The sequence below is a fragment of the Simochromis diagramma genome, unplaced genomic scaffold (assembly GCF_900408965.1).
Source record: "Simochromis diagramma unplaced genomic scaffold, fSimDia1.1 OVJJ01000205.1, whole genome shotgun sequence".
NCBI lineage: Eukaryota > Metazoa > Chordata > Actinopteri > Cichliformes > Cichlidae > Simochromis > Simochromis diagramma.
The window spans coordinates 15,366,150-15,387,568 of NW_024386782.1; the positions used below are offsets into that span (position 1 = coordinate 15,366,150).

Genomic DNA, 21,419 nt, shown 5'->3' on the forward strand with positions numbered 1-21,419 from the left:
CTGTCTGTGCCGCGACGCTCACATTTTTTTCAAACATTTGAAATTGTAGGCAGGGCATTTAGTAAGCAAAACATATCCGCCCCTTAAAGAAGCATATTTCTTTTATTATTTTTTTTTAAATTATTTTAGTCGACGTTTTTCTGGAGGTGTTATGCGTTAATGTCTGCCTAAGGGAGACGTTCTATATATAAAATATGTTTACTCAAAAACATCAGAAGTTTAACGACGCGATGTTTGATATATTTGTGCAAAGTACGACCACTTCATGGCGCTACAACATAACATGACGCTAACAGGTAATTTTTAATCAGGCCTCCTGGCCGGAAGTTGTGTGTAGCGTCTCCACAATAAAACCTTTATTTTGAAGGAGGAAGCGGATGTTTGTCTTCCCCCTCCTTGCTGGCTTGACCCGCTTGTACCTCTGGAGTTTCGCAAACAAGCAATATTGACTCGCCGTTATCTGCGGAGGGGATCTGGCTTCGGTGAGTGGGCTTGGACAGCAGTTTCGGTCAAATTAGTGGATCACGTGTAAACTTAAAAAAAAACACATCTTATTGGTAGAGTTTGCGCCTGCGCTCTGAACCTGCGTTTTTTTCCCCAGCTTCAACTATGTTGCTTTGGTTGGAATTCAGCAGCTGCTGCAAAGAGAGCCCAGGCGCAGGCAAAGTGTGCCGTCAGAGCGACTCACGCCGTCAACACAAACCGACAATCTGAGCTTAAAATCGGATAACCTGTAATAATTTCCCTGTGCCCGTCGTTTGATGCTGAACACGCTTTGTCCCATGGGTTTTTGGATGATCCCCCACAGCCAGGTCCACGTCTTGAGATGATCTATTTTTGTGATGGCGAAGGGTCTTTTTCCACGGGCCTGGGTGAAGAAGTCTTTCTACTTTCAGGTAAGATTGCTACCCAGGATCTGTTGTGTGAAGCGGATTGCAGTTTAAAAAAATGAGGTGATGCTGTGGGATTGTTTGAGCTCGCCGTGGTGCCACATCACACTGACAGCTGGCAGTAAACGGGTACCTCCTCTTGCTGCTCGGTGTGGACATCAAAATACCTGATGAATGCAAAATGCAAAATACCTGATGAATGCGGGCCTGCTCTAGAAACAATAGGATCGTTTCCCTGGCACTGCTTTGTTTTTGACTGTAAAGATGCCAGGGCTTCCACTCAGTCTTTTCCTTGCCTTCAGCAGTGCCAGGGCAGCAGTAATTCCTTTGGGCTGGGTAATAAGGGTTGAACCTTCTGATTTGAGGAGCAGCTGCCAGCAACTTCTCTCAATACAGTAAGGAGCTTATGCAAGAGGGCTGCATTTGCTCTTAAAAAGGGTAGAATGCTGTTGCATTACAACTTGCACAACCGTCAGTTTAATGCAGTCTACTGAAAGCTGAAACATGTTGAGCTCAAAGTGTGAAACATGTTGGCAAGCTCAGCTCATTTCATCTGGCTATAACCAGTAAGCAATTACAGTAAACAAGTGTCTCCTGTAGGCCCGTGGTTTAATTCAGTGAGATCAGTTGCTACTAAGCAACATGTCATCCTGTACCTGGCGTTGTTTTTTTGAGGCCTGAGAGGACATCGATCCTAGAAGAAAAAAAGGATTTTGCATGTGTTTTCACTGTATATTGTGCATGCAGTGTGCACATTTTGCACAACAATTAGGCAAATGTGTTCTATTTGTGGTCTACTCAAATCAGTTTCTCCCCATGTCCGTGTATCTCAAACAAAAGGTCAGTGAAAAATGCAAACGGGCTCACAAATTTTAAGAAAAAGCCTCTCTAAGAACTTCTAGGAAACCTGTATGCTCATAAAGCCACCACGGCAAAATGTGTTCCTTATTGTCTTCCAGGTAGCAAGCTTACAGGGCAAGTTTCAGCAAAGCCATCACAGTTTACTGCAGAGCCGACATATATATGTCTCCTGGACCGAACTGTGCTGTCAGAAATCAAATAGCTCAGATGTCAAAGCCTGCTACATTTAAAAACCAGTTTAGTAAGACTTCACTGAGCACGTAAAGACACGTTTTCAATCAGGGATTATTAGCCACCTTCAGTGCGTCACGCGGGATTAGAGGCAAAAACTGACAAGGAGAGCCAGCTCCGTCCTGAGACGCTCTGTGGATTTCAGGTGGGATGAAATGACAGTGGCCATCACCGCAAATCCCTCTACATGATATGGGCCTTTTGTCTGGGTAACTGAGACCATCTGTTGACAGACAGTGACACTAAAGCTTGCACTATGGATTTTGTGCTTTGTCACTTAGCTCAGTCGTGCATAGGTCATTCAGCTCTCAGCACTTAGTCATTTTATTTGACTTATCTTGTTTTGTTTATTTTATTGATTTATACCTTGAGGCTGCTATACAACTGCAAAACACGTGGAGTCTCTGTCCCTGTCTTTGTGATTAGTAATATAGTAATAAACATCTTTTTGACTCATTTTAACCCTCATACGTGACATCAGTTAGGTTTATGCATTGTTTTCCTAGTTAAGACATTTAGTACATATCAGGTGTCATTGCAGAGGATACACTGTAAGGGACCAAAGGGTTTGATGAAGGATTAAGCTCTGTCCTGCTCAGCTTTCACACACCCCACAGACAGTTCACAGGCACGCATGACTCAAAGTCACTTGCTTGTCATGACCATGGAGGGCTGGGCTGTATCCAACCTTTAATTTCCATGTGTGCACTTAGGAAATGTTAATTCCCTTTGCAGAGAGCCTCTACACATGCCAAGGCATTCAGATGTGATAGCAATGTTCACTCTTTATCCTTATCTCTATCTCTTTCGTGGAGGCCAACTGTCTATTTAGTCATCTCTTCAGGGCACACGGTGTTTAAAAGCAAAGCGGTCGTGCAGAGGAGACATCTGTCCTGCTCTGTTAAAAAGCAGCTGCTAAAGCTCAAATAAACTCCTGCTGTTGTCAGTAACAGATTGATGAAATGCACCAAATAGAGAGACAGGTAATTTGTTATTTTCCCGTACCCTAACCTTCTTGCAAAAGTATTTCGCGAGATGCCTCAAATCTCAAAAGAATACAAATTAAGAGTAATTTGACCCTCTTTCTGTGTGTCAGTGCGGATCAGACGCTTTAATGTCTCCCACAGAGTGTATAAACCCATAACAGAGAGTTCTTCTGCTCTGTTTACATACTACAGTAATCATAGCACATGAAAGATAAAAAGGCTTTTGACTTGGTGGCTGCCACACTGCCAGGGTATTTTGCTGGGATTTGGAAACAGTGCTAAAGCTGAATGAGAGGCACGCCAAGCTGCCAAAACACACACGGCATAACCAGTTCCTGCCATGCAATCAAAGAGAGAAGCAAAATTACTTTATCCTCCCAAGTGCAGTTACAGTCCTCGAAGGGAAAACTAACTGCAGTTTTGTTTGGGTAAAAGTCGAGGAGTGTGGCCGACGAAGGCAGTCTGACCTAAATTCTTTTCACTGCTCCACTCTGCCCTCCAACAGTTCTCTTTGCTTTATATTTTTATATTTGCTTTTATTTAATTATTCTCTTAGTCTGTGTGCTGCCGAGAGGATCATTTCATTAACTGACTTCAGCGCAACAGTTTTCACAATTCTACTTCGAGACTCTTTGATAAGGCCGCAGACTTTTCTGCCATAGAAGAGATGGTGAAATGTGTAGCTGTGTTGTGTGGATTGCCATGATAGTTGGCTTAGCAACCTTTGGCCACAGTGACCAAAGAACAAATTAACGAATTATTGACACAAAAACTTCACGTTACCCCTCCCAGGGACTTTTGCGATCCTCTGACTTCAGCACCACAAAATCAGTATTTAGTATGTTGGAGTATGTTGGCATACTAAACTAGGATTTCAAACAAGGTAAAAGTTATAGCTGCAAATCATTGCCATGTTATCGTTTTTATTGTTGCCTGCTAAAGTTACACTTTAACTCAAAGCACCACTCTTTATAAGTGTAGCCTCGCAGAGATGCAAATATAACACTGCTATAGGTTGGTAATGAAGCAAATAGTTACTTTCTGTATGTACAGCTGGACTGTATGACTAACTTGGCATTTAACTTGATCTTTCTTCCTGTTTTCAACAACTGCAGCTGTTTTTGTTTCTGATTTGGTTAATTTCAGTTCAGTTTTTTATTCCATTAGAGGTGAAAATCACCAGATACCACATGATACAATATTATTATTATATTTATCTAGTTTTGCAAACTGTGCCCTCAAAGTTGAACTTTGTCAGTGTCTGTTTTATCACAATAAGATTGGCAAGAATACCAATACTCACTAAAACCAGCCATAATTATTGTGAGATAGTCTATGATTGAAAGGGACCAAGTTGGCAATTAAGTGCAATCTATTACTAATAATACATCAATTAACTGTGATAAATCCTTTGAAATCACATATCTGTTGAAGTCTGCATAGACTCAATTCATTTTTAAAAGAAATTCACATTACATTTGCATTCAGCAGCCTTCCTGTTCTATAGAAATATAACCGGCCCACAAGCAGCCAGCTGACTCAAGTCCTCTCAAATTGTGTTTACTGACAAAGACTCATTCAGACTGATGGCAGCATGTTGCCAATCTGTCTGCATTTATAAATCAGACAGCAATATTTTGCAGTCAGTCCAGGTCAGGCTGCAGCTGTTTGCAGAAAAGTTGCTTCCTATCTGGCAACCTGTGCAATCGCTCTGCGATTAAAAGTGGTTTTGAATGTGCAACACCCACGAGCTCTGAGCAGCCATATCATCACCACAAGTTCCAATCGGTCACAGAATGTGAAAAATTTTTTTTATGGATCTAAGGAAGTTGTTATATTTTTAGTCCTTGACCGAGCCATTAGCTAGCTCTGAATTAGGAGGTAGCTCTCTGTAGCTAAGTGTGTCCTATGTTGGACTTTCACTTGAGCTGATTTAATGTAAGTTTGTTTGGCTAATCTCAGGATGGTCGTGCATGAGATTAGCCTTCTTCTTTGGAGTACTCCCTGAGTATTTTAATTTATTTAGTAAAATATTGATATCTGGTGTCCATGGTACAATACTGGCATGGACAATACTACTGTTTTTTTGTAGTGTAGTTTTCTTCAGAAGTTTCACTCTGCCTGATTTTTATCACGATGGCAAATAACTGCATTAACTTTCACCGTGTCACAGAAATAACAGGACGTCTGCTCAAAGGGGCATTGTAAGACATGTGATGTGTGCATCCTGTGACTCAAGCAGTAAGCTGCTAAAATGGTATGTCGCACTGAAAGAATGGGACTCCCAACTCTAAAAAACATTTTCTGTCTTAATGAGCTATTGTTGCACCTAGCAATAAACCACACAACCAGTACCTTGTTACTGGACAAGGTACTGGTTGGTACTGGTGAGAGTCCCCAACTCTCACTATAATAACCTTTTATGTGATCAAAGCTGTGTGATTAGATCAAATCCATGGTTGTCTAACACGTTAATCCAGGTAATCCCAATACAAAGAAATGCAGGTTCATAACAAAATGAACTGCCGGGACCTAGGTACTGTAGAGTTTCCAGATCTGGATCCATCAGCGCAGTTTTGTTTCAACTCTCCACTCACAGGCTCGGATCTCCTTTGTGCGGGTGAACTACCTGTTCCTGACATGGCTGACTGTGCTGGTGGGGAGCTGGGTGTTCTATGTGCAATACTCCGCCTACACAGAGCTGTGCAGAGGACACGAGTGCAAGAATGCCATTGTGAGTGACTGCAGTAGTTTAGAAGAGACCGTGGTTTGAAAATTGCAAGAACTTGTCTCAGAAATCTTTGTGGCTATTAAGAAAATGTCACCCGTGTTAGAATAATAATTGTGTTCCTCTTTTTTGTTAAAGTGTGATAAATACAGGAGGGGGATCATCGATGGGTCTGCTTGCAGTAGTCTGTGCGACAAGGAAACACTGTACATGGGCAGGTGTCTGTCAACACTGCCAAACAACCAGGTAGGCGACCACTGTACTTTCCATTTAGATTACTGTGTGTAAAATTTCACTGGTAGATGTGTGAATGTGAGAGTGAATGAATAGTGGCATTGTAAAGCGCTTTGGGTGCCTTGAAAAGCGCTATATAAATCCAATCCATTATTATTATTATTATAATACATGACTTCTGTTTTCTTAACACACCCAGTTGAAATGAACAAACCTAGCTGGTTGCTGTAGGACAAACAGGTTTTAGTCAGCCAAGACAAACAAATACGTCAAATTTAGACTCTACTCCATAACTGCTGCCATGGGCCGACATGTTTCTTCCACTGTTTCTGTATATAAACATTTTTCTAAACACTGTTAGAAAACCAACACATAATAATGAATTATTAATAAAAAATTAATTAAAAAATGTGCAGTATTTTTATGTTTTTACCCTCAATGTCACCTCAAAAACTCAGGACGTTCATTTGTAATGAGTGTAGGCTGTCGGCCCCCTGTTTACCACAGCAAGCAGTCAATAGGCTAGCAGCCCACCGGTATTTACTTTGGAGGAGGCTATAAAACGTTGTGACAAGAGTCCAATACAGTCGATACAGTGGAGTTCACTTTTGACCGATGACAGTGATACTGAGTCAACTTGTTGAAGATATCCTGGACTTTTTGTCAGTAAGCACAGATTTTATTGCCACTGTTAGCCTCTGTCAGCTTCTATTAGCCTCTGTTAGCTCACCTAGTAACTATTTTTCTTGCAGGGTATTTTTTACATTTTTTTTCTGTTGTGGAACATTTCTCTACAGCCATTTTTTATACATAGAAACATTTAAAGAATTTGCAATTGTAGCTATTTTTTAGATTTATTAGCTCTGTAGAATCTTCTTGATGCACGCTCAATCATCCAGGTATGTAGATCTCCAAAAGTTGATTCTGTTCATCTGGACGTAGCGTTTTCAGTGGGAGAAATGTTTCTTCAGTCATCCAAGTGACTTCTTCAGTCTCAGCTGACTGCAGGCTTCCCCAATCTTATAAACAGTGCATTTGCATAATGACTGAAACTAGTACCACTGAAGGAACAATGGGCTGGGAGGTCACCTTCATCATAATTATGCAAATTTTCATGACCATTGATCAACAACCACTGATCAATGGCCATGAGTACCATTCACAGAGAGTTGGGGAATGGCTGCAATCACAGCACTATAATATGGCGAAGGATGTAACCTTACCCTTATGTGAAAAGGGAAAGACCATCTCTGAATCAAGGAGGGGGCCTAAGGGTACATCTTTCGGCATCATACAATGATAAGATTGGGGAAACCTGCAGTCAGCTGAGACTGAAGAAGTCACTTGGATGAGTGACGAAACGTTTCCCCCACTGAAAACGCTACGTCCAGATGAACAGAATCAACTTTTGAGACCTCTGTAGAATATTAAAGAATTTCTTTTTTCTGAGAGTTACATGAAAAGTTTATTCTTATATGAGTTATCATTAGCAAAGGATAAAGGTGAGTGATCAGTCAATTATCCCATTCTGCTTTTCATTAGGTATACACAGGAAGCTGGGGAGACCACGATGGGATCATCCACTGTAAGCTGGGGGAGGTTGTGCACTACGAGCTGGGTGAGGAACCAGAGCCACGGAGGGAAACCCCAGTGTTTGACAAGCCTACGAGAGGCACCTCAGTGGAGAAGTTTAAAGAGATGGTCTTTAATCACCTCAAGGTAAAAGAGGTCAAGTCATAAAAGTTGTGATGAAACTAAATCTGTGATTTAGCCTGAAACAGCTTCTCTCATTCTCTATCCACCAGTCCAAGCTTGGAGAACACGCGAACCTTGCTAGCCTCGTCAGCCAAATCCTCTCTGTCGCCGATGGCAACAGGGATGGACGGGTGTCACTGCCAGAAGCCCGCTCTACATGGGCCCTCCTGCAAATGGATGAGGTATCATAAGTTCATAATAATATAATTAACAGTGGAGAACAGTTTTCTGAGGCTTGATGTTAAGGCAGTTTCGTGCTCTGTTCTCTGAGGTGCTGCTGGGTCTGCTGCTCCAGGACAGAGGACACACTCCTCGTCTCATCGGCTACTGCGGGGATCTCTACATGACGGAGCGTGTTCCCTATGGACCCCTGTACGGTTTATCTCTGCCTTGGCCTCTTGTTTCTTGGGTTCCTAGTGGTTTGCAGCGCTCAATGGACCAGTGGTTCACCCCCTCCTGGCCTCGCAAAGCTAAGATCTCCATGGGCCTGCTGGAGCTCGTGGAGGACATCTTTCACGGCACCTACGGGAGCTTTCTGATCTGCGACCTCACTGCGGCACACTTTGGTTACACTGACCGCCATGAGCTCCGTCTGACTAACACCCAAGCAGTGGTTTCCGAGGAGGAGTTCAGGCGCACCATGCGAGCACTGAAGTGCGAAACAGATGCCGACTGCATTTACGGGGCAGACTGCCACACATCCTGCGATTTGTCAGAGAGGCGATGCAGGGAGGAGCCATTCAGGCCAAACTTGGCGAAGGCTTGCGAAGCGCTGAAGGACTACCTCCTGCGGGGGGCGCCATCAGAGATGAGAGAGGAGCTCGAGAGGCAGCTGTATGCCTGCATGGCTCTCAAAGGTAATGCTGGACAGATGAACATGGAGCACTCACTTATCCTCAACAACCTGAAAGCCCTGCTGTGGAAACAGATCTCACACACCAAGGACTCGTGACAAGGAGGGGAAGTCACTCTGAAGGAGGAAATGGGTATAAAATAGGCTGTGATGTAAGAGTAGCAAACTTACTAAAGTCATTTTTAACTAACACTTAGGAACGGTCACACATATGGATGAAGCTGGAGGCCGGAAAAACTTATTTTAAATGATTAAATGACTGCATGTTACCGTCAGTCACGCTCATAGAAACACACATTGTGTATTGTATTGTTCACTACAGTGGAATGTCACGATAGCACTGCTGGAAAAAAAATACTTGTAGTTTTTACTGAAAGTCTCAAAAGCCGAGAGACTGAATTGCTGTTTTTGCCACAAAAAATCATGCTGATGAGTGCGCACTATGCTGGTAAAATAATGATTGTAAAATCAATGAACATCAATACCACAATTTCATATTAAAACCTAGAACTTGAGGGAGTTTAGGATAAGGGTGGACTTTTAACAAATGACTTAAACCGACCTAAAAACCCAAACTGTGCTGTAGTGTCTAAACAAGAGTTTTCACATATTACTACTCATTCGGTGGACAATCAGCACTTCTAGAAACATAACTAAATCTACACAGAAGCAAAAATAAATCATAGTTCTTATGTGTGTTATCATGAAAGAATGTGTCACCAAGTGCAACAGTGCATGTGTTTCATACAATTGTCAAAAAGTCGGGACTATACACCGGATGTCCTTCTTGACGCAATCCTACAGGGATTTGTGTCGATCTTTCACTCGTTAGCCAAATGTGCCAAAGCATTATACTGTGGAGCTACTAATTGCGGTAGAGGAGACCAGCGCAGATGCTGTAATTTTATATACCAGATGTTTTAAATGGGTGACAGGTCTTGAATCCATGCAGGTTAGTTCTATGTAGCCAGCTGTTTAAATGCACATAGAATGGAGTTTGGCGTCATCTGAGATAAGCAAGGCCTTTGTAGGGAAAACCTGGGAATAATGTTCAGCATTAATGGTGCCTTCACAGATGTGCAGGTTACCCATGTCATTTGGATTTATACCCACATACTATCATGCTGATTTTTAATAGTATACTGATAATAAGTAGTACTGTACGATTCAGTACTACCTCAGTAAGCTGTTGAACAGAGATTTCTCTAGATTCCCTCCAACCTTTAATGTTTGTCCTAAAGAAGCTACTTTTGGATTTTCCCTTATTCACGGGGCTCACCACAGTGGGGCAGCACAATTGATTCAACAGTTTTTGTTTTTTTAAATGCAAGTTGTTGATTTTGGTCCTCCAAACACAATCTAAAGGTTTAGCGATACATTCAAAGTCTTTACTTAGTGCTGGATTTTTAAAAAATGTCACTCATCTGCATGATAGACTGAGACAGTATCCTGTATGGCCGATGTGAAGGTATCCACAGAAGTCTGGCTGTCTTATCAATGTGCATCTCCCACTTGTGAAGTCACTGCTGCATCACTGACCCACCCAAAAAACTATTAATGTATTTAATTTGTGAATGTTTGCCGTTTGTATTTTCCATTGAAAAGAGAATTTGTGGTAACGTACGGCATTATTTATGGATTTTCACATCACAGTGCCATAGAGTTCATGCTGGTCCTTTTTATGAATGTTTACAGTTTGTGCAAAATATAAAATCTTGTGCTCACGTGTCATGCTGTGCAAAAGGTTTTCCATGACTCGTCACATGTTACTGAAATGAACTTACTACAGCTGGATGTGTTAAGCCACTACAACGCAGATCAGACTGCTGCTGAGTTTGGAAACTTTAAAAAAAAAAATGTTTACTTAGAAATGAAAAAAAAAAAAAAAAAAAACAGCATGATTTTGCACAATTAAAATGCATACCACTGCACTGTTTCCTTTTGAGTATTTCAGTTCTGTCAGTTAACAGACACCAGTGTGGTTCAAACATGATAACAGATGAGTAGTTACGAGTCTAACTTGAGGGAAAGGAGCGACTCATAATACTCGTGACACAGGACAGAGACGGCGTGAGTTTCAAATAAATTTATTTGTCTGCAATGTGAGCTGCATTTTCTCTGCAGAGGCCCTAACCGTCCCCTTCTTCTTGCTCTTGCGCTCGTAAGAAGCTGGCCTTTTTCTGGGCGACGCGGTCCTTCCTCTGTGCCAGAGATAACTTGGCGCGATTCCACCTGCCCGGAAAGAGACGACGACAAAAAACAACCCCATTAACATTCACCACACGAGAGAAAAAGTAACTACTTTGGCCTCGATTTGGCATGAAATAAGAGCAGTTATTGTTCCACGATGGTGACTGTCAACTCACCTCTTCTTCTTGACGTCTTTTTTGGGTTTCTTTTGGTGTACGGGGTTCGCTCTGATGGCGGCGTGTGCTTTTTTGTACATTTCTTCGACCTGAAAACAAAACAGGAATTTAATTAATGACAAAGCTGTTCATTGTGTACCTAATAGATTGTCGTTTCTCTTGAAAAAAAATAACAGGAACCATCAGACGACATTGTCACTGGAAAGAGGGGAGGGGGTATTGAATTGATATACTAATTCAATACAGTCTACATGTAGAGAAGCCCATACTGGATCTTTGTGAGATCATCACTGCTATGAGTTCAAGTTTCCTGTTTGCATTTGATGCATTCAAATTAGATATTTGACATGCAAGCAATATTTAAATTATGTTGATGTAAACATCACCAAATGATCAAATCGCAGAGGAAATGTTCATCTACATGATACATAACAGGTCAGACTTTTCTTTATTTTTATATAGTGCCAAAAATAATTGTGGTCAAGCTTTTTCTGCATCACTGAGTTGAACACCACTTCGAGTACTGGAAACAGGAAACCAAATCTTAAATGCATCTGAGAGTGTCACCTCAGCATTACATGATTTAAGCAGACACGAAACTAGCTGACAGAATCTGTTCAGGCCGTGTTCGTAAAAATCACGCAGCAAGTGTTATGTTACCGTGTCTGGAGTGACTCCGTTCTTGATGAAGCGCGAGAACTGTTTCTTGTAGGCGTCCTCGTCCTCCTCCATCAGGTAGGACATGTAGTCGGCCACGTTCATGCCCATGATGTGTTTCCGATGCACCTCTGCGTTGAACTCTTTACTCTCTGTGTCGTAGCCGGGGAAACGTTTCAGACTAAAAAACAGAAAGTGTGAAGAAACTGAGTTAGGCTATTAAAAGACGCCTCTGAAGAATCAAGTTTAAAAAACTAAAAAAAACCCAGACGAAACAAAAACACAAGGTTCAAGGTAGTTCTGTTCTTTGTTGTGGAACAATGTGTTACAGCTGCTTTTTGTAATCAACCTCTGTGAAGTTGAACTGTCACCATCAGGGGGCAGCGTTTTACCAGTGAGTGCTGAGATGGTTGCTGCTGCTCCAACTTTGCCTTCTCACAGGCAGCGACCGCAAGGCCTGATGTAGACTTTTGCCAATGATCTTTTAGCCATTTCCCCACTGGGCTTGACTCAGTTTTGCTCTTTTCCCATTACAAAACCACCTCAAGTTTGATTTTGACTTCTGTGGGAAATTTACATCCCAACTTGCCTAGTAACCAGAAATCCCTTTTCTCCCTACATGGGAACTTTCCATGCCATGCATCTCCCCCGGCGTGTAGTTACATTTCTCAGGTGGTGCATGTCGTGTTACGCCCCAATTAAGGTTATAAATGGTGTCTGGCTACGGTGCAAGTTACAAAGTAGATGTGACGCAGAAGTATAAATCGTGTGTATTGTGTGTTGGGTCGTCAGAGCAGCACGTCCAAAAGTCTGTGACCTCAATTTTATGCGACACAACAACAACAGAGGATGTTGTGGTGATGGTACGTACACCTGATGCTCGGTATATGGCATTTTGTCAGTCTTAGGGACTACAGTGGGGGGTTTTTGTGCAGCCATTTTCCTCATTGCCGGGTTTCAACAATAGTGGCTTTGATTTTCGTGAGGGAGTAACTCTCATGACTCATGGTGTGACACTACTGACTAGCCAATCAGTGGCATGCAATCTGTTTGCGTCACATTTTCGGATCGCCTCAGATCACTTGAAACCCCGCCCAAGCAGGTACTAAAAAAGTACCCAGAACCTGGAACTACCACCTAATGGCAAATCCTAAAAACGGTCCCATCCTGCTTCTCTCAGCCCCGTCTTGAAAAGGACAGTAAACATCAGCTAATGCAAATGAAGGACCAACTACATTTTGCTCAGCGTGCTTTTTATCATCATCGAGAAGCAGAGATGCACCAGCAAACTAAACGGACAAACTTTAGCTGGACGGAGACCAGCGAATAACCACGTAAACTCTAACTGGAAAAATGTGATTGTAAAAATGTCTCAAAGAAAAACATGCACACATTTCTGTTCCTGCGCATGTTTACTGCAGGAGTGAAGCTGCAAAAAAAGTCCACCCGAGTGAGACTCTGACATCATACTGACCTGTGAGGAATGGCAAGTCCACCGTCCACCGCCCCCTTTAATGCTCCAAACACCTTGTTCCCTGTAGTGGTTCTGGCCAGACCTGCGTCCAGATAACACGTGAAGGCGCCTGGTTGTCCATCCACGCTCTCTACGTTGAACTCATCTCCCGTCACCTCCACCTGGCCCTCGTACACCTGGTCCATGCCGAACTTTTGCAGTAGCTAGGGAGGAGGAGGATGAAGGCGTATGAGAGGATGTGCAAAAACATAAATCTGCTCCAATGTATGGCAACATATATGTGTGTGTTTGTGCGCACGCTTACCCTGCGAGCCAGCAGCAGCCCAGTGCAGTAAGCAGCAGCATAGTTTGTAAGGCCCACTGTGATACCATACTTGGCCAGCTCATGAGAGTAAGCAGCACAAACGATATGGTCTCCCTCAATCTTCGCGTAGGCAATCTGGACAACGCAGAGATAGCAAGATGAGACAGCTGCTTAAAAACACGTGACCTCCCAAGTTTGAGTCTTTCTGGCACTGACCTGGCAGCAGATGTCCCTGTTGGAGAACCTGACAATCATCCGGTACTTGGGGGTGTTGTACTTGTTCTTGTCCTGCACAACCAAGCGTTTGCGGGCAAAATAGTCGGTTTTCCCCTCTGTCAAATAATAAGTAACAGCATGTGGTTTAATGGCGTATGCTCCATAGAAAGGGGATCTGAGCCTGTGTGCAATTCATGTTGACTTTTACCTCTCCTCCTCCTGAATTTGACTTCGTAGCGCTTGAAGTAGGCCTTGTTCTTCACCACTTTGACGAAACCCTGAGAAGAGACGAAGAAGCAACATGTCAGCAGAAAATACCATAAGTATCAAGCCTCCAGTTGTCCCTATGGGCACAAAAGCTGTTTAACCGCTCGGAGTAAGTCTCCACGAGGAGGTCAGCTGAGGTTTCAGCAGCCATGAATCGCCACGCTGGAGCCGAGCGGCTCACCCGGCCGGAACAGCCCGACAAGCCGCAAATATCCAGCTCCATCTGTCCCTCAAACCGCTTTAGACACTCATCTAACTACAAACACACCTCCACAAACTCAAACCGTCTCTACCCGCTGTATATGAGCTTTATCCACTCACCATTTTGGGGTATTTTTTCTTCTTCTTTCCCCTCCTGCACTAACTAGCGGACTCCGGGACACGGAAGTCTGATGTCGCTATCTTTGGGGGGTTTTTCCAAGGAGTGTCGCGGGTTGGCAGCGCCCCCTGCTGCACCGGAGACAAACAGCACAGGCCAACAGAGGGCAGCAGCTACACGGAGAGCACAGGTCTGTGGAGGGCCACAAATACATCACATAGATCATTAGATCTATGTGATGTATTTGATCTAATGTAGATCATTAGATCTATAAGAGATTATCACATTTTAAACCAACGCCGTAGAAAGCAGGATGACATTTGCATTGTGTCAGGATTTTAAATTTACACAGAGAAAAGAAGAAAATAGGAAAAGCTTTGAGGTGACATGCGCAGGGCCACAGCAGCCCTGTACATGTGCTGTCCACAGACACTCTGTGACACCAAGCGTCTGATGTGATAGCACATTTTTGGTGACACATCCTCCACGATGGTGAAATCAAGACACGCAATACAATGTTGATGCATCGAGCTGGAAACGAGTCTGCCGGGAGGGTGGACTCTCAGTCCCCAGAGAGGTCACAATGTCTGAAAGCTGAATCAGAATCTAAGGTAGATGAGCTGGCAGCCCAGTGTGCACATGCAGTTTGTGCGGCCTCATTTAACCTCTCTGGCATTAGTGTTCAGGCCTCACAGTCTGCTTTTTAGGCTCCTCTGACTTCAGTTTTCACTGCTGTGGGCGTTGAGTCCTTCACTTTAGTATATTGTAAGAGAAATCTTTCACTTTTCCTTGGCAGTCGTGCAGCTATTGTCTGGAAATAAGCACTTCTGTACCTGGAAGGTCTGTGGGCTGTTACTGGAACTTGTAAATTTTCCTTGTAAAAATTACAGAAGTAAAGAGATGCCAGAATAATGTTGCTTCTCTGCTTTTTTCCTTTCTTGTATTATCACCGCTCCAGATGCTGGTTTGACCCTCACTGCCCTAACTTTACATTTCCTTTCCCAAAACAAGTATAATACATTCAAAAGCTCCTCCTGACTATATGGACCCACTAGTGGGATTTTCTTCACCTCAACAGCTGTTTCCAGGGTCAGCATTGAACTCTCGGACTCAGTGAAGGCAAACATGGCTGATAAATGCTCAAAGAGCTCAGAAAAATGGAAATTTGAACATTTTTATCTATCACAACGAGGGCAAAGTTCCGTCCAGCGGAAAACTCTAAATGGAATTTGTGACCAAAATGGTTTTTCTCTTTTTAATTTGCGTATTTACATCTTTGTTTCCGGTGAATGAAAATCTCCTTCTTTCTTTATGAGAAGGAATGTGGCTAATGAAGTCAACTTAACGTCATGTTGTAAAACAAATGTCAAATAAAAATGATCAAGAGCTTAAAGAATGCTACAATGCTGAGAAAATCCCACTTGCTGTGAGGCAAGTTAGGTAATACCCTCAATATTTATAATAGTGTCATTATTGACGTGTAAATGCAAAACAGCAGCTATTATTTCATATTCACTCCAAGATCTCTATTTATAATTCCGTCACATTGTAAAAGTGAGGTGGAGTATCAGTGACGCCATATGATGAGTGAGCAGACAGTCATCAGCTGTTACTGAGGGGGACGTGAGCAGCCAGAGCAGCAAAAGCTTCCATCCCACCATGTGAAACCACCTATTTCCAAAGAGCAAAGCAGTGCCCCGCCTATGGTGTTAATCTGCTGTGATTAATCTGATGTCATCCGCAGAGTTCATGGACGTGGAACGCATTCGGACACGGCAAGTAACACAGATAAGAGTCAGAATATCAGGAGCAACGCAGAGAAAATCAGCACCTGACACCAGTTGCAAAACTCAGTGCGCATCAAAGCAAAGCGAAGCAGCCTCCCTTCTTTGCGTGTGTGGAAAGAAATTGATTTTAGGCTGGAGCAGGAAAGTTATCAACGTCAGCTGAGACCGTTTGATTAATCAGAGCATTTTTCCTACAAGCTTTAAAATATTAACTTTATGGTTCCTTCTTCTTGTGGCCACGGTATGAATATGTTTTAAATACCCAAATTGTTTTACTTATTTATTTATTTGGTTTGTTGTGAGTTCATTTCCCATGAAGGTATGTTCAAAACGGTCTTGTTTGTTTGTTTTTTACATCAAATATTATTATTATTATTATTATTATTATTATTATTATTCATCCATTCTCTTCCTGTTATCCTTATCAGGGTCAGCAATTAACCTAACCCCACTAACTGCATGTCTTTGGACATGAGAAACCACACAGAAATCCCAGATGTGCAGTCGAAATCATGACCTTCTTGCTGTGAGGCAACAATGCAAACTATGACTCCACTGTGCTTTTTATTATTATTATTATTATTTGACATTAAGGACCTCTTCAGAAGGTGTGCTGGGTGCAGAAGGCAGCATTGATGGGGAGACAGAGAAGGGTTTGCCTTTGCATCCAGGACCTTTGCTCTGAGATAGCACAGCAAAGGATGCGCTTTTATGTCATTCGTGTACCTGATGGCTGTAGGTGCAGTAACACTAGAAAAGCTTCTTCTTCGTCTTCTTGCTCCTCCTCCTGTTAAGGGTCGCCACAGCAGATCGTCTGTCTCCATCTCACCCTATCTCTAGCATTTTCCTCTGTCACACCAACCCTCTCCATGCCTCCTTTGTTACATCCATGTATCTTTTCTATGGTCTCCACCTGCCTGGCAGCTCCATATTCAACAACTTTTGTCCAGTGCATCCAGTATCCCTCCTCTGCGCATGTCTAACTGTGTTGTTATTCATGATATCTATTTTTTTATTTATTTTTTTTGCCTGATAAACTGTTAAACCCCAATGATTTTGAGTTTACTACACAGCGCACACACATGCACATTTGAGAAGTTGCATTAAGTGAATTTTTGCTTTAAAATGACTTAAACATGCCTTTTATATGAGCTCCAGGGTCATTAATTCGTTTCCAGGTATTATAGGAGCCCAACAAAATTTCTGCCACCCCATCCTCCAACAAGGGCAGGAAGACAATCCTGCTCTTGCACATCTATGAATTTCAGTTCATCGTTGATGCAATAGGAGTTGATCTCTTGTGTTTGGTTTATTGTTTCAGTATCTTGGCAGAGCACCTTGTAAATTTGTGCAGAAGAGTACTCTGTAAACAAAGCTTTTTTTTTCAATCTCAAAGATACATCAGGGCTGGTGTGAGCAGCAAAGCAATCAGAGATAACTTTCACAGACTGCACAGTTTGTCAAAATGGGCGTATGCTCTAAGGCTTTCACACCTCTACAACTCACTGAGTCATGATGAACAATTAGATATTCACAAACACTCATGAAGACAAACAATCACATAGAAAAATGCCTTCATAGGGTCGCATGCTTCACCTTCTTGTGGCAGTGACTGATCAGACTTTTTCAGAGCACTAGTTTCTTGGTGTCGCGCTGCTCAGCTGACCTCTCTCTACAGTCGTCATGTTTATCCATCAAAATGTAGCAATTCTCAGTGTGCACAGATGCCCGTGGACTTGCAAAACGTTGCAGTTGTGATTCGATTTTCTAAGAGTTAAGTAAAGTGCAATGTGCTCGTAAGTGAATTTTGTCACCTGTGCCACAAGACGTGTTAAAAGGCCCCCACAAAGGCACCCACAAACTGACTGTTTGCTTGATCTTCCTTTATATTCAGCTTAGACATGCAAGAAACACATTTGGGCAGGGAAAAAAAGAACAAGCAAAGAAGTGTAGAGAAAATAATCCATTTTACATGCCAGCGCTGATTCAATGTGGGTAAAATCTTTATTTTATGTGGGTAGTTGTTAGTTATACGCGGCTTTTCTTTTATCAGCGCAGTATTAGACTGCAGTGTCTTCTGTGGTACCAAACACATAGTCAACAGACTGCTTTTGTGTCAAGGGGGGAGAAAAAAATCCTGTTAACTCTTTAGCTCTATGAACAGCTACTTTGAAAAGGGGAAGCAGTGATCTTCTGCTTTTCTGCTCGAGTGAAATAGATAATATCCCTCACTGTCACTCTTGGTGCAGATGTCTCAGTGTTAGATAAGAAAAGTCACAGTCACTCTTGTGGACAGCTTGCTCATGGCCGTTCAAGCTCTGTTTCTGCAGAACTGATTTCGCAATTAAGAGAAGCACTTGTCCAGTCATGCCTCAGCAGTAGTAGTGGTCAGCAGTTACTAAAGGTTCACACATGGGCTGAGGGTGTGGTGGGCGGAACAAAGGGTTACGTTTGCAGTGTGTTTATCCTCTCTCAGAAGATGCTCCATGAACTAGTTTTCCAAGTGTGGAATGTTTAGGATTTCACTTTTATTTTTTGAGGGCTTCTGCACTGAAGTAATATCAACAGGAAACCATTCATTACATGTAAATCATGCTTTCATCCCCAAAAGCCAGGACATAGATTTAAGAGAAGACTTTTGTGGTTGCAGTGGACTAGAAATGACTTGCAGAAAGTCACACATCAACAAATGTGTTCGCAGGCACACCACAGATAAGAAGACTGCACTTTGTTGAAACACAGCACACTCTTTCCTGCTCGTTTTCTCACTGCTGATTGCATGTATTTTCATTTGCATACAGACACAGTTTAATGTCTCCCTTCCCGTCTAAAGCCCATGAAGAAGAACGGGTGGAGTGAAATCTGCAGTGTTCACACACATCATTAACCCTGTGACGTTCTTGCCCGTGCATTTTGAGATTTTTCTGGGTGAGACTGAGAGATTCTACAGTGCAAGGAAAGCTCTTTGCCCAGGATGACATGCTGAAGCAAACAGGCAAATAATGCAAGGACGCACAAATGCTAAGCAAAGCCAAATCAGTTCTGCTGAAACTAAATTGAGCCTGCTAGCTTTAACACAAGGAAGAGCAGAGATGGTGCAGAGATGAAGTTTTTGTGTGAAAAACGCCACCTTTGGTCTCGTCTACCCGGCTGTGACCAGTGTTTTACAACCTGTGAAAAAAGAAGGGAAAAAACAGTCATACTGGTGTTTTCTCTGTGAAAATGCATCAGTGTGATAAACCATAAGTTCAAACAACTTAATACTTGCAGCATGCAAAGAAAACACCTCCTAACATCACTTTTTACAGTCTTTACCCTTGAGTTAAAACACATGAGCTTCCTATATAAATTCTGTATAAAATTACTTCTTTGGTTTGAATCCTGCCGTTTGGAAGCTGTGACCTGAACTGAAGGGTCATTAAGACTCAACCGTGCCTGTTGAACTCTGACCTTTCGAATGGTTGCCTCACCTCCACAGACATGCAAACAGATACAATGACCAGGAAACACCCAGCAGCTTTCTTCACGTCCAGACACCAATGTCCTCACTGAGTTTCTCGGTATCTCGGGGTTGGGGTGAGGTGTGTGGAGGGGGAGAGAAATTTACAACCAGAAACAGTTAAAACAAGGGGAGCTGCTGAATCCAAAGTGATGAATGAGGGAGGTGATTTGTGGGGTGTTTACTGCACAACTCAGAGGATTTGCTGAGCAGTTTCTTTTCACTGTTTTTGCAGGCTTCCGAGGCTTTTGTGTCCTTGGGATTTGGCACCACTGCAGATCCCCGGGTGCCCTCTGTGATCCTCTAGTGTCATATCAGGATATTAACCCAATAAGTAAAACTTTGACAGAGACGAATCAGTTAGAGCAGCTCAAACGCCGCTCACAGCTGCAGACTTGATTGAGAGTGTGCAAGTAAAGGCAACACATTTCTTGATCGCCTGTGAAAAAGAAGAACTGTCTCGTGTTCAGCTGCATCCAGTAAATCATACATTGTTTTAGTACTCTGTCCCTATCTGGTAGCTGCAGGTGGACCCAGCTGAGAGCTTGATGAGATTTGGCTGGTAATTCCCAGTGGGGTGGGGGGGGGCGCATACAGTTGAACCCAAAACAAGGACTAAAATCTTATTGTCTAACTGAAGGAAAAAGAATGAAGGAGTTTAAAAGAAAGCCGGTGGGGGTTGGGGGGGGGTGGGGTGGTTAAATGGTGGTTAGAGCTATGGAGCCAAAGGAACCTGTGAGGGGATGAGATAGCGTGATGTGGTTTTCATTGAGATGCCACAAGAGTCCGGAGGTACAGAGGTGAACGCTCCTTGCTGAACACATGGGACTGAAGAGGGACATAAACCAAGGAAAGTCAGTTTAACCACAACAGGTTATTATGCCATGAATCCACTGCAGACTAGGGCAGTTAGTAAAATCAGCCTCATGTGGTTATGTTCTGCAAAAGGAGAGAGCACTGCTTGAAATGATTCTGTTTTCTGGTCCGACAACAAAACCAAAGAAAAGAGGACTGAATGACTTTTCTAAGAACAAACTTTTTTTTCCTCATTCAGTTTCATTTTGACTTAATGTGAGACTGCAGCTTTTTGATGAATCTCCAGGAAACAAACACGCAATCAATGGGAAAGTAAACAGTCTGGTATGCCCACAGTCCATGAAAAATTAAGGGGGGGGGGGGGGGGGGTCTGGTACTGTGCATTAGTTTGTAGCATAGACTGTATACCAAAGATGGACTTAGCCACCCCCCTGGTTACCAAAATCCCATTAGCTGTCACCATCCTAATGTTCCAAGCCAATCTAATTGTGAAAATGTGACAGTCATATGGTAATGCATACCCTGTTTAATCCTCCTTTTGACACCAATAAAGTCAAAAATGATGAAACTCAACGTCATATTGCAAACTTTAAATTAGCGACTGAAACTATCAACTCATCATGAAAGTGTTCATTGAGGTCACAGAGCGAGGGCACCAAAGAGCCACTTTCCAGAAGACTCATAATGAACTACATGTTTTGTTTTGTTTTTGCAAACTCACACTTGTCATTATAGGGGGGGAAAGCAGGTGTAAGGCACTCCTGAATTTGTTTCGTTTCACTAGCTACAAAGATTTTGTTCTATATATATAATCTGTGGACTCATACTCCCAAGCCTGGATTCTAGCATTCTGGGGATCACCACTTTGATTTTCTGGAGCTAGAAGTCTCCATATTTGGACAAGAGAGTGGAATGTTAGCTAATGCTAGCTAGCTCAGCTATAACCAGGCCTCCTGCAGATATCTGCTAATTAGTGATAAGTAACGTACAAATAACATACTAGAAATTCACTCAGAAACACTTGACGACAGACTTGTTGGATAGGCTGCAAGCACATTAAGCAGAGATCAAACGGTGTTATTTGGCACATACTTGCAGTGCAAATGCTCCAAAAGGCATTGGCACCACAAATATTGTCAAGGTCCACTTCAGACAATCAAAAGCAGACAGCTGAAG

At 42.7% G+C, this 21,419-nt stretch overlaps 2 protein-coding genes across 2 annotated transcripts; one reads left to right on the forward strand and one right to left on the reverse strand.

Moving 5' to 3' along the window:
- Positions 1–178: 178 nt before the first annotated feature.
- dipk1aa (divergent protein kinase domain 1Aa) lies at positions 179–10,469 on the forward strand. Its single transcript, XM_040022158.1, has 8 exons — positions 179–296; positions 368–482; positions 602–896; positions 5,568–5,702; positions 5,835–5,942; positions 7,473–7,649; positions 7,736–7,867; positions 7,957–10,469. Exons 3-8 carry the CDS (start codon positions 843–845, stop codon positions 8,635–8,637), a joined length of 1,287 nt encoding a protein of 428 aa, XP_039878092.1. The 5' UTR covers positions 179–296; positions 368–482; positions 602–842; the 3' UTR covers positions 8,638–10,469.
- A 140-nt stretch (positions 10,470–10,609) lies between these two features.
- On the reverse strand, positions 10,610–14,282 carry rpl5a (ribosomal protein L5a). The gene is made up of 8 exons (XM_040022159.1): positions 14,144–14,282; positions 13,764–13,833; positions 13,556–13,671; positions 13,340–13,474; positions 13,036–13,238; positions 11,565–11,742; positions 10,905–10,993; positions 10,610–10,770 (listed from the first exon to the last, which is right to left on the reverse strand). The coding sequence occupies exons 1-8, from the start codon at positions 14,144–14,146 to the stop codon at positions 10,668–10,670; spliced, it is 897 nt and encodes a 298-aa protein (XP_039878093.1). The 5' UTR covers positions 14,147–14,282; the 3' UTR covers positions 10,610–10,667.
- Positions 14,283–21,419: the final 7,137 nt, after the last annotated feature.

Bases quoted from the DNA above. Each gene is read 5' to 3' on its own strand.
- dipk1aa (XM_040022158.1), top strand. From the start codon at position 843: ATGGCGAAGGGTCTTTTTCCACGGGCCTGGGTGAAGAAGTCTTTCTAC. The intron at 897-5,567 runs GTAAGATTGCTA...CTCCACTCACAG, and splicing joins AGAAGTCTTTCTACTTTCAG to GCTCGGATCTCCTTTGTGCG. The intron at 5,703-5,834 runs GTGAGTGACTGC...TTTTTGTTAAAG, and splicing joins ACGAGTGCAAGAATGCCATT to TGTGATAAATACAGGAGGGG.
- rpl5a (XM_040022159.1), bottom strand. The intron at 13,672-13,763 runs GTAAAAGTCAAC...ATTATTTGACAG, and splicing joins CAAATTCAGGAGGAGGAGAG to AGGGGAAAACCGACTATTTT. The intron at 10,994-11,564 runs GTAACATAACAC...TTTTGTTTTCAG, and splicing joins ACGGAGTCACTCCAGACACG to GTCGAAGAAATGTACAAAAA.